The 11,436-nt window shown below is 30.7% G+C and overlaps 2 protein-coding genes across 2 annotated transcripts; one reads left to right on the forward strand and one right to left on the reverse strand.

The window, feature by feature from the left end:
- Positions 1–1,387: 1,387 nt before the first annotated feature.
- Positions 1,388–5,190, reverse strand: LOC119683017 (dynein heavy chain 1, axonemal-like). Its single transcript, XM_038096609.1, has 2 exons — positions 2,633–5,190; positions 1,388–2,059 (listed from the first exon to the last, which is right to left on the reverse strand). The coding sequence occupies exons 1-2, from the start codon at positions 5,165–5,167 to the stop codon at positions 1,418–1,420; spliced, it is 3,177 nt and encodes a 1,058-aa protein (XP_037952537.1). The 5' UTR covers positions 5,168–5,190; the 3' UTR covers positions 1,388–1,417.
- A 995-nt stretch (positions 5,191–6,185) lies between these two features.
- On the forward strand, positions 6,186–10,015 carry LOC119683610. Its single transcript, XM_038097391.1, has 10 exons — positions 6,186–6,289; positions 6,341–6,467; positions 7,352–7,492; positions 7,550–7,719; positions 7,795–8,001; positions 8,079–8,454; positions 8,521–8,731; positions 8,900–9,346; positions 9,427–9,803; positions 9,864–10,015. Exons 1-10 carry the CDS (start codon positions 6,269–6,271, stop codon positions 9,947–9,949), a joined length of 2,163 nt encoding a protein of 720 aa, XP_037953319.1. The 5' UTR covers positions 6,186–6,268; the 3' UTR covers positions 9,950–10,015.
- The last annotated feature ends 1,421 nt before the right edge of the window (positions 10,016–11,436 follow it).

Raw genomic sequence — 11,436 nt, forward strand, 5'->3', positions numbered from 1 at the left:
TAATGTAAACAATGTTTTATATCGAGATTTGGTTTTCAAAGAGTTATATTCGAAACGTAGGTTGCATTAACTAATAAATAAATAACTGAATTTGTTTGTCAGTAACAACTACAGTGTTTTAAAAAATATCAAAGTGATATAGGTCTACAACCTTTACCGTGAATCTAAACAAAAGACTAAGGAATGAAGTAAACTCTATGTTTTGGTTACGAAGAGATTTTAATGGTCAAAGTCTATCAATAATCTGTTATTATTGTTAAGGAATGTGTCACTGCGACCGTCGAGTCTATTATGCCAGATAATAATGTGGAAAAGGAATTTTGAAAGAAACAACTTGAATATTAATATAGATAAAAAAATCTGTTTTTTTTTTCAATGTTTAGCAAATTTATTAAACAATTAAATATAGGATACCACTAAAGAGATTTTTCTAAAAAATTGATTTCTTCTAAGCATAAATAAATACATGTGTATATTTAGAATTATGTAGTGTATACTCTAATCTTATGATATTAGAATATTATATGATTATACAGAATAAACAATCAACAAAAACCAATCACAGATATTATAAAATGAAATCATTAATTCGAGCTTCAAACAACAGTTCGAGTTGCAAATAGTGCTTCATACAGCACTTATACCTTTCTGATAAATATTTGTAATATTTATGTTTTAAAACTAATAGTTTTTCGCTTTTTGATTTAGTGTATTAAAAACTGTAATTGAAAATTGGTTTTAATAAAGTGGTTTTCAGATTAAACTTTAAATAGGCAGTTAGTTATTCCCTTAGTGAGAAATTCCCTAATTTCTTTCATAGTAAGGTATGTATACTTATTGTATGTTTAAAAATTTAGCTCATGAGAATTTTGTTCCTAAGCCTTGGAAATAAAATATGCCTCACAAAGGTGATCTTGACGACATCTACTTCCGATCTAGCACCGTCAATGTCAATCTTCTTCGTCATTCCATTGCGTTCCCAGGGGAACGTAATCTAATTCTAACTTATTTGATTTCGCATTGACGTTATCGCTATCTTTAGTACAAATTTTGTTCTTAAGTACATACTTTACGATTAAAAATAATATACAGATATAATAATAATACGCCTTGCTCGACGTCTATGATTTCGAGCAACCTCTTATACTGGGCATAGGCTGTCTATATATACATATATGCAAAACTGCAAAACTAATATTATTTTAATACGAGTAGTAATAAAAACAAAATAAAGTGTTGTTTTAATATGATTTATTACTATCCCAAAGAGTTGAAGTATAAAAATAAATAAAAATTATATATAAAAAATATAATACTTAATTTATGTTATAAATTTTTATGTAAATATAAAAAATTTGTAACAAAAGAATCTTTTTTAATAATATTTCACATAAAAAGAATTTTTTCAAATATCATTTTACATAATATCACGACGACATTTGCGTAAGGCCTTTCTCATTTCTATAGCCAGTCTCGCCTCTTCTTTTAAACGTTCTTCTTCTTCTTGCTGCCGTCTTAACTCTTCGGCATCAACTTGAGCTCTATCCGAAATCGATTTGACTACATCTAAAACTTCTAAGATACCTTTTCGTATACATGTTTGAAAATTAAGATTAGGATTATATTTTATATCAACACCAGTCAATTGAGATAACTCCAACCAATGCAATAATAACCAATTTTCATTCTTCAACCAAGATATACAATCATAAACTGGCTTAAATTCTTTAATCTTATCAAGATAAAACAAGGCAACTTGTTGTAGTTCGGGTTTTTCATTAAAAATTTTATAAGATTTCTTCAAACTGTGACGTATTTGCTCCAAAGTCTTCCATACTTCATCCAATTCTACTTGTGAAAGAGGATTTCCAACTGTTGCTTCTTCTAATTTTAAAAAGTCTGTTGTTCCGAACCATAAATCACGATATGGTATAAAACTATTTATAATACTTTCTAAAAACTCCAATGAAAGATCTTCTAATTCAAACAATTTCTGGCGAAATTTTAAGGTATCACCCATTTTTTCTAAATCTGATATTGTTTTCCATATTTTTTTAACCTAAACGAGAACAAAGTGTTTATATTTTTATTCTACATATAGATGGTATTACAAAATGTATGGTCATGAAGTTACTCGGCAGTTCGTTCGAGTATGCTCAAATTCGAATATTTGGATTGGAAACTTATAATGTTCGAAAATATTCAAGTTGCAAAAGACCCTCGCACTACTCAATCAACTTATATATTTTATATTATTTTGGATTTGTTTAAAAAAAACATGCTCAGGCATTATGATGAGTGTACGAACATCTATGAGACGCTCACTGTGATCAAAATATTGAAAATTTAAAAATGGAAATGTTAGAAACTTTGAGTAGTTCAAATACTGTTTAAATCTCTAGCAATAATTATTTACTATGTTTTGTTATATCACGCACAATGCTACTACAACCGAACCAAATCACATTGTATCACATGAAACTATTTTTTAAAAATTATAGCCAAAGATAACTATGATATTAAAACGTTCAAGTTATTTAACTTCCATTTAAGATACATTGAATGAACAATATTCGCTCGTAAAGCAGCATTGTACGTCCAACATTAGCTAACGTAAGTAATCAAACGTTACCTCAACAGTAGATTCGACAGCTTTGTTAGGATCAAACTGCAAAGAAAATTGTTGAATTTCATCATTTAACGATTCCAGTCGTTCCTCTAATAGTATACATTCGCTACTATGTACACGTTTGAACTCTTCCAAATCCAACTTTTGCTCCTCACGCAAATATCCTAACCGTTGCAGTATCTTATGCGGCCAAGCGAACGTATCCCATTTAATAGCAAATTGTGTATCACTTAAACAATAGAAAAATCCATCCAGCATATCATATTCCAGCCACATTATCTGTATATCACTTCTCAGACCTTCCACAACGGTTGGTATGTTTTCACCAAAATCTCTTATCTCCAGTAAATGTTCTATACTCCGAGGTCGTTCAGCTATTTTCTCAAAGGTACTCCTGCAACGCTCTTGCAACTCTTCATTTATTACAAACATGCGATGTACGTAGAATTCAAAAATCTTTCTAACTATTTCTATATGTTTGTTAACCATAAAAGTTTTTAACTGTTCAACGTTAATATAAAATGGTCCAATCGTAATAAAAGCTGGTAATATACGTCGTATTTCCTCCTTTTGCCTTTTATGTTCGAGAATATCAGCTTTTACGGTTATAGATGTTTTATCAGCCTCTTGATATGCTTTCATATATTTACCTACATCCAAACAGCAGAATTCTATAAATCTTTCGAAAAGTTTGGAATAAGCTATCAATGGTATAATGGCAAGACCGTAGGCTTCATCCATCTGCGCATTGCATTTAATATATAAGTCTTCAATAAGTTCAACAGTTAATATGTAAAGATTTGGAGCAAAGTGCAAGTGTCTCATTGTATCTGGATCAACCATATGTATGGCATTAGTTTTATTTAGTGCAACTTTGAATATATCCATAATTGATGGCTGGAACTCTTCTGGAAGTGTTGAATAAAAAACTTTAGCAGTTTCACGTGACACACCAATAGTTACGTAAAAAACAGGTTTTTCATATGGAAAGGGTGTATTTATAAAGTCATTTGGTGGCCATTCGTAATCCGGAGACATACCCTTAAATTGCAGACAGGGGCTTACTAAAAGTTCTGTAAATTTGATAATCGAACGTTCTAGCAAACTTTGAATTGTGTCCTGCATTCTCAACTTTGTTTGTATCAAATATTTGAATATTTTTAATAATTCGAATATATCCCATCTACGCAATGTTACATCCATCGAGCCCTTACCATTAGCACGAAATATCATTACAAGAATTGCAGAAATACGATAAGGCCATTTTTCTTTTAAATAAATTGCCACATTGTTACTATTCTTATGTTGGCTCATAAGAAAATCATGTAATGTTATCGGTCTGGCATAATGTGTTACAAAAACAGACATTGTGTTAATAAATTCACACTCTACGACAGCCCCTTCGGTTGCTTCAACCGAAGCTGGAATATAGGTTAGCATGGTCTTCAGTACACTATACCTTAATTGTTTTATATTTATATTTAACGCCTTCATATTTAAATATTCTTCAATACTATGCATGGAGACATGATGGCTAGGTAGTGCTACTTTTACAAGATTTTTGTCATACTGTAAGAAATCTTTTGGTTTTGAATTCAAAAAGTTTCCAAATTCCAATGCGGTCATTACATATTCAAATAATTGTTTTACTTCCATATTGATTAATCCATAGTAAGCTCTTCTGCCATGATGTCTACTAAGCAATAATTTGTTAAATTTTTGTGGAAAGCGTAGTGTTTCTTCCTGAACAGCTAAATGTACGGCACTATCAACCATAGTTAGCAAATCATAGACAGCTTCACCTCTATCACGATCCGTAATTGCGTCAACCAAACGTTTAGCAAATATGGCCGGATTTTCTGCTAGAAACATAAGCTGACATTTTGGTACATCGTACTCGCAATCACTTTGTAGCGCAATGACATGCCAACGATGTGTTGCCGATTCATAGCTATAAACTGCTACATATTGCCAATCATACGCTTTAGGATTTCCCTTAGAGGGTAGATAAGCTTTCCCAGGTAATGGATACTGATTATCACCGATCATACCTAAACTTAACCAGGCTTCCGGTGAATGCACATCATACTCAAAATTATCAAAAAAACTTAATGGGAAATGGTGAATGACTTCTACTTTATCTAAATCATAGAATTCAACTTCTGTTGGATGCAGATCTTTGCTTCCTAGTCCCACCTTATTTAATTCTTCCTCTAAATTTATTGTTGCATATAGACGTCTACGACGGTCTTCCTCTACATCTCTGGGTAACTGCTTTCGAGGCACAAATCGTGCCAATTGCACTTTTGGCAGTGTCGTCTTAAGTGGAAATGTAAATATGTTACCATCTTCAGCAGTTAACGTAAACCACTTTTGTCCAGCATTAATGTTGTACTCAACGAAATTTACTGCATTTTTGTTAATTCTTATTTCAGAATGTAAGCTACAAAAACCAAGAATTGATCTCGGCTCCAAACATTTTTTTCTATGACGACCATAATCGTTAAGAGCGCGTGTGGATAAAAACCCTATCGACATAATGAGGTTTTATAGATGTCAATTTTGCTGAACGATAATAAACTACTTTTTGTTTAAAATTAAAAAACAACCATAATTTTGAAAGGTAGATCAAGGAAAACTAAGAGCATTTATTTAGAAAAATTGCAAGGAAATAATCCTGTTAGTACAACACGTAAACTAAAATAATAATTGGAATAATCCAAATTCGCCGTTAAACATGTATTTTTGGGATCACCTCTAAGGTCCAAGTTGATTCCTTAGTCCTAGAAACCAAAAATTCATACGGAACAAGGATCCTAATTCTATGATTACTAAAATATACGGTGCCAAAACGAAAACTTCTTCAAGAACTTCCAAATAGGTTGAAAACAGTTCCAAATCATTTAGATATCTTGCTTTGTCTTTCTTCTTGTACTTAAATAGGTTTAAAAAATAGAATGGTACCAAGAATTTTTTTTTTGGAAATTTGTTGTTCTTTTTAGTGAAGAACCTTATTTTTCTGAAAACGTCACAGTTTTTTTTTATAGTCCCTTTTTCTTATTATCAATAACTTATTATCTAGTGAAAAGTTCTTTCAGCCGAATTTTTCCTCAAGCTGGCAAAGTTTCAATGAAGTCATACTTTAATCCCTGCACCAAGCAGTTGGTGCCATTTTTCAATTAAAACACACATTTATTCATTGTTACTTCTTATGTACTCGGGAATATATGCGATTTTTAGGAAAAAGTGCTCTCACTTTTAAAAACGATGAGCAAAAATAACGGAATAATAGAAAGAATAATGTATTTATGTACAAAAAATAATAAAAATCAGATTTTATAAACATATCTAAAATTATTACAGTCTTCTGCAAATATTATGGGACGTTGCCTAAAAAATTAAATGTGAACATTATATATTTTTTAAAATAGTTACCATTGATATATCCATATCAGGTTTGAAAATATGTGTTATAACTTCTGACAATATTTTTTATAACTATTTTTTTTTATAACTATATAACTATTTTGAAACAAAATTTAATGTTGAATATAAAAATAATTGTGTTTAGAAAAAATTTTGTACTTAAATTGTCTTTAAATTTTGGAAAAAAGAACTGAAAAAGTGTAATCAATAAAGATGGCGGCTGACGGTGACGAGGTATATTCTAAATCAGTAGCGCTTAAATAATACTAAGTTCCTCTATTCTAGTATTTAAATGGCCTTAATGTGATATGGCGTACGTGTAGAAAATATCAATCTGCCCTCTCTCGCTATAATATCAAATTGCGCGAACAGTTTTGTGAATATGATCCTCAAGGAATCGGTTTAATTCAAAGTAGGTATTATTTTATATAATGATCATGATAAGCAATTTATGGGAGTATGCGTCAACAAACATCTTTACTCCTTACTTTGTAGGAACATTATACCGAGTTTAAACTAACTGTATAAACATATGTATATTCTATTACATTATATATTGATTTTTTCAACATTGCTACATGAACAAAATATACCTAAATGTATTTACTTAAGGTATTTACTTCATTTCATTTAAATGTTGAATTTCGATGTTCGTCAATTTTGAGTTAATGCATGAAACTTGACTCTTTTGAAGAGGGTGTGCGATATAAACCCACATGCAACATTTTTCTTAGCAGTTCTCTATGCCGTACGGAAATATGACAGCCAAGCTGCAGTCAAAGCTCTTACGAGAAAACTAGTTAAACAAGTTGTTAAAAAATATAAAATACTCTTTCTTATATGGATTCCACATTACAGACAGACAATTTATTAATTGCTAGCATGGTCAATGCAGACGCTGCAGAGACTCTATTAAACAAAATTATTAAACATAAAATAATCACTATAAACATAATCATTATGTTTTAAATATCAATATAGATAGTCTGAGATGCTATATAGTCATATTCTTTTTTTATTAATTTAGTTTTCATAATAGGTCTGTTCCACGAGTTTCTCGTTGTAACTTTGAGTAACTATGTGTATACACAAGTATTGTTATAAATATACCTCCTTGATGGCAATCTTCCGAATTAATTAGATTAGCATGTATTAGTGTAACTTACAGATTACTATTCGAATATTACTATATCACTTTTACTATATTAATACCAATATCAATATCAATTACTTTACTCTATTAATGTAATATGAACCTAAAAGTAATATCGTATGTCGACTTTTTCCCATTCACAGAATCACTGTTTACTGCTATTTTGGCTAATTATCAAGACGAAGTTGGATTATCTACACACGAAATAAATGAAGTAACCGATTATTTTCAATTGCGCGATGGACGTGTTGCCTATGGCGAATTCTGTAAATTAATCCGTGAGAGTAAGTTATATCATAGCATTTAATTTATATACATAACAATAACATTGCTTTTAACAGAACCTGCACCCAACGATGACCCATATTCATTGGGTGCTGAACTGAATGATCCTATGCATGTTAATATAATTGCACATCCAGAAGAACGTCGTCGCTTATTTATACTGCTTGCCAAAATTGCACGAATTAATCATTTACCTCTGGAACCATACTTTCAAGATTATCTATATGTAATAAAAGCTATTATTTATTTCTTTTCTTTTTTTTATTTATAACAATCGTTACATTTTCTTTATAATTCTTAGATATCAAAGTCCTTTGGCCTTGTTACTCTTCCACACTTTCGCCGAGTTCTAACGTTTATGAAAATTCCGTTAAACAATGATGAGTATATCCTACTTTCGAAACGTTATTTGAAGGATTCTTATCTCTTTAACTATGCAGCATTTATAACACACATTCAAAACATCCAAAAGTACCTGAAAGATGAAGGATTATTGAATACTAATAATGTAAATTTTATTATATTCTGTATACAAGATACATAGAAATGAATTTTTGTTAAAATAAAAACAATACAATTTTACAGGCAATTATAAATTTTCCGGGAAAACTAGTGGACCTTGATTTGCCTGAATTACCCACATTCGATAGTGATAAAATTTTGCCAAATGTGTTTGCTGACACCTGCAATCACAAAAAAGAGAAAGATATATGTCATGTAATTATATTTTTGCAAAAGAATATTTTCGAAAGACGTATCAGAGTACGAGAATTTTTGGAACCATTTGATTTACTACGCACTGGCAATATAACAATGAATCAATTTGAACGTGGTATCCATAGTATGGGTATTGGTAATTTAATAACTCAACCTGAGTTCCGTAAACTCTGTGAACGTTATAAAGATCCAGTTGATTCATCGCGTATTAGATGGCTAGAATTTGAAGATGAAATGGATGAAGGTTAATAATAAATATGATTTATTGTACAAAATTTTATATATTTTATTTTAATTTTTTCTTGTTCAGCTTTTACAATTAAGAACCTTGATAAAAATCCTTTGATTGAAGTTGAGTCCCCACCGAAATACCTCACGGAAATGCCAAGAGAAGGTGAAATGAATTGGAGTGAAGCCTCGCCTGCTGTACGCGATCATTGTGAAGAAGCTTTAAGACGTGTACAAGTGATAATTCAAAATCGTCGAATACATATGCATCCAATGTTTCGAACCTATGATAAGTAAGTGTATATCTGTATGTATTTATGAGATTTTGGTAAAATAATTTTAATTTTGAAACAATTAAAAGAGATTGTTGAACTCATTATTGAAAGATTATGAAGTCTACCCTTTAATTTAGTCATAAATTCAATTATTTGATATTAATTCCTTTACATTTTCTTAACCAGATTACGTTCAGGTCATGTAAACTGCAAGCAATTCATTCAGATACTTGTTACGAATGGAGTTTTACTATCAAGAGATGAGATAAATGCACTGAAAGATCGTTATGGAAATGAACTTGGTTTTAATTATGGCGAATTCCTTTATGATGCCGATCCTGCTATATATGCTGTACCACAACTGACTTCTAGACCAAAATTAACCTGTGCTCAAAATGCGGAAGATGAGCTTGACTTTGAAGGTGAAAAAGATCCTAATAACCGTGATTATATTGTGTACATTTTGTCCAAGGCTAAGCGTATAGTTACTACGAATAGCATACCATTAATTAATTTTCTGCAAGACTTTGATCGCCATCGTGAAGGTGAAATATTGGAAGTAGATTTTCGACGTGCTCTTGATAATGCGAACGTTAAAATGTTACCTAAAGAAGTGGATGTTATATGTAACAGGTTAGATAGCATAATTTATTATAATATATAAAGTTAAATAATTAAGAAATGATTTATACATCCTGTTTTTATTTAAATAGTTTTCGTTCAGTCAAAAGATCCTGCAGCGTTGCATATCGTAACTTTATGAAGGCATTGGAAGAAGTGTTCATTTTGATAGAGTCTCCTAACTCCAACGCTGATCCTCTGCCCATTAAGCACTTTGCGAATTTGGATTGCCATGACTGCAACCTGAACTTTGAAGAGCGTACACTTTGCAGTCACGCATTGATGAAATACGCTCGTTACGCGGATAATATATCTAATTTGAGTGCAGTGCTGAAAGATTTCGATCATCCAAATATCGGTGTCATTTCTCGTAATCAGTTATTGCGTGGATTGACAATACGTGATATGCACCATTTGGCAAGTGGTCGGGAATTCGATGCTGTATGCAAATGCTTTGGTGTTCAAAGAGGTATATTTTCAATTTTCAATATATGCAGATTATTATAAAGCAAATTTAATTCATTTTTAGGTACTACCTTTGACTTTAATTATCGTGCTTTCATGAACATCTTGAATACTCTACACGAAACTGGTCAAATAAAACGCCATTATTAAATTTTTCATATACACTTTCAAAATTCTCTGTTAAAATTCTTTGGATTAAAAATTTTAGTGTATAGTTAGTGTTAAGTTAGTATCTAATTTTATTGAATATGTTATATATATAATCTTTTTATAAATAAAATTTAATAAGCATAGTTCGCTATTTGTTTTAATCTAGTTTAATAAAATAAGAAACTAAATAAATTATACAAGCGAAGGCTCTTTAAAGAGTATAAACTCTGCAACCATAACAAACTTGTTTAATTAATCATTAACTAAAATGTCACTTTACCAAATTAACTCTACTTATAACTTTATAGATTTTTATAACACGAAAGATTTTACCTCAGACTCGGGTTGAACATCTGAAGACTAAGACACTTACTGAGACAATGTATATTAAAGTAACCATCGAAATGAATATAGAACAGTGACGTACAGGAAAGCAGTGTTAAAACACTGATAGAAATAGAGTCGTGGCTCTATTTTATTAATAATCGTTAGTAGTAGTAAAATCTATCATTGAACAAAAACAATTAAAATATTAAAACATTGACTTTCAATAATTTCCTTTCTATAGTAGCGTTGCATATAGACCCAGAAATAATTCTAGATAATTTGCAATAAATATTGCACCAAATTAAGTACGTCTTAGCCAACTTTATATATAGTCATATGGAGGATTTTAAATGTATAATTTTAAATCATTTAGATTGAAAAAGAAGAGGATTAATATTAAAAATTAATATACCGTCATCCTAGTAAGTGGATCCAGCTATTTTGTATATTTTGCAGTAACGCAGTACAGATATCATCGACAAAAGTTAACATCTGACAATGTTAACCACACACTTTTGATGCTTGATGTCGTACTTATTTCATTGGATATGAACCATTCATTCCTATTTAGTCTACACTCAGTCTACACACTATTTCAGTATATTCTGTATCTGCATCTGCTATTGTAGAGGAACCTGGTCAACCATGTTCGCCCTAGCCGAAACAGCAATACACAATATAATTGTGTTTATAATACTATGACCTATTGGAATTCACACAATTTTAACGGTTAAGACACAGTTAATGCGAGACTTAGTGATCAATATCATACATAATATCAGTTATAGTTTACTGTCCTCCATACCAGAATAGTATCCTCTTCTATAAAATTCTGAAATAGATCTTCTATAGAGATGTAATCATATTATATTCCTATTTTTCGGCGTTCCTGGGTGCGTCTCAGCATCAACACATAGACTGTGCTTTAGCAAATAATGGTCTAGATCTTCTTTGGTTCAGCAAGGAATCTTTCATAAGGAACACAATGGAAGATAATTACAAAATGTTTTCAAAAGTTGTATTGCCAACGTTGTTTTTAAAATAATTACTTTCAACTTTTATTTTGCTCATATGTATATTCCATATGGAAACAGAATGTGAACCAGATCAAATTTAGCTTTGACGTTGACTATGTTTAATATAAACTGTTTTGGCAGAGG

The sequence above is a fragment of the Teleopsis dalmanni genome, chromosome 2 (genome assembly GCF_002237135.1).
Source record: "Teleopsis dalmanni isolate 2A chromosome 2, ASM223713v2, whole genome shotgun sequence".
In the NCBI taxonomy this organism is placed as follows: Eukaryota; Metazoa; Arthropoda; class Insecta; order Diptera; family Diopsidae; genus Teleopsis; species Teleopsis dalmanni.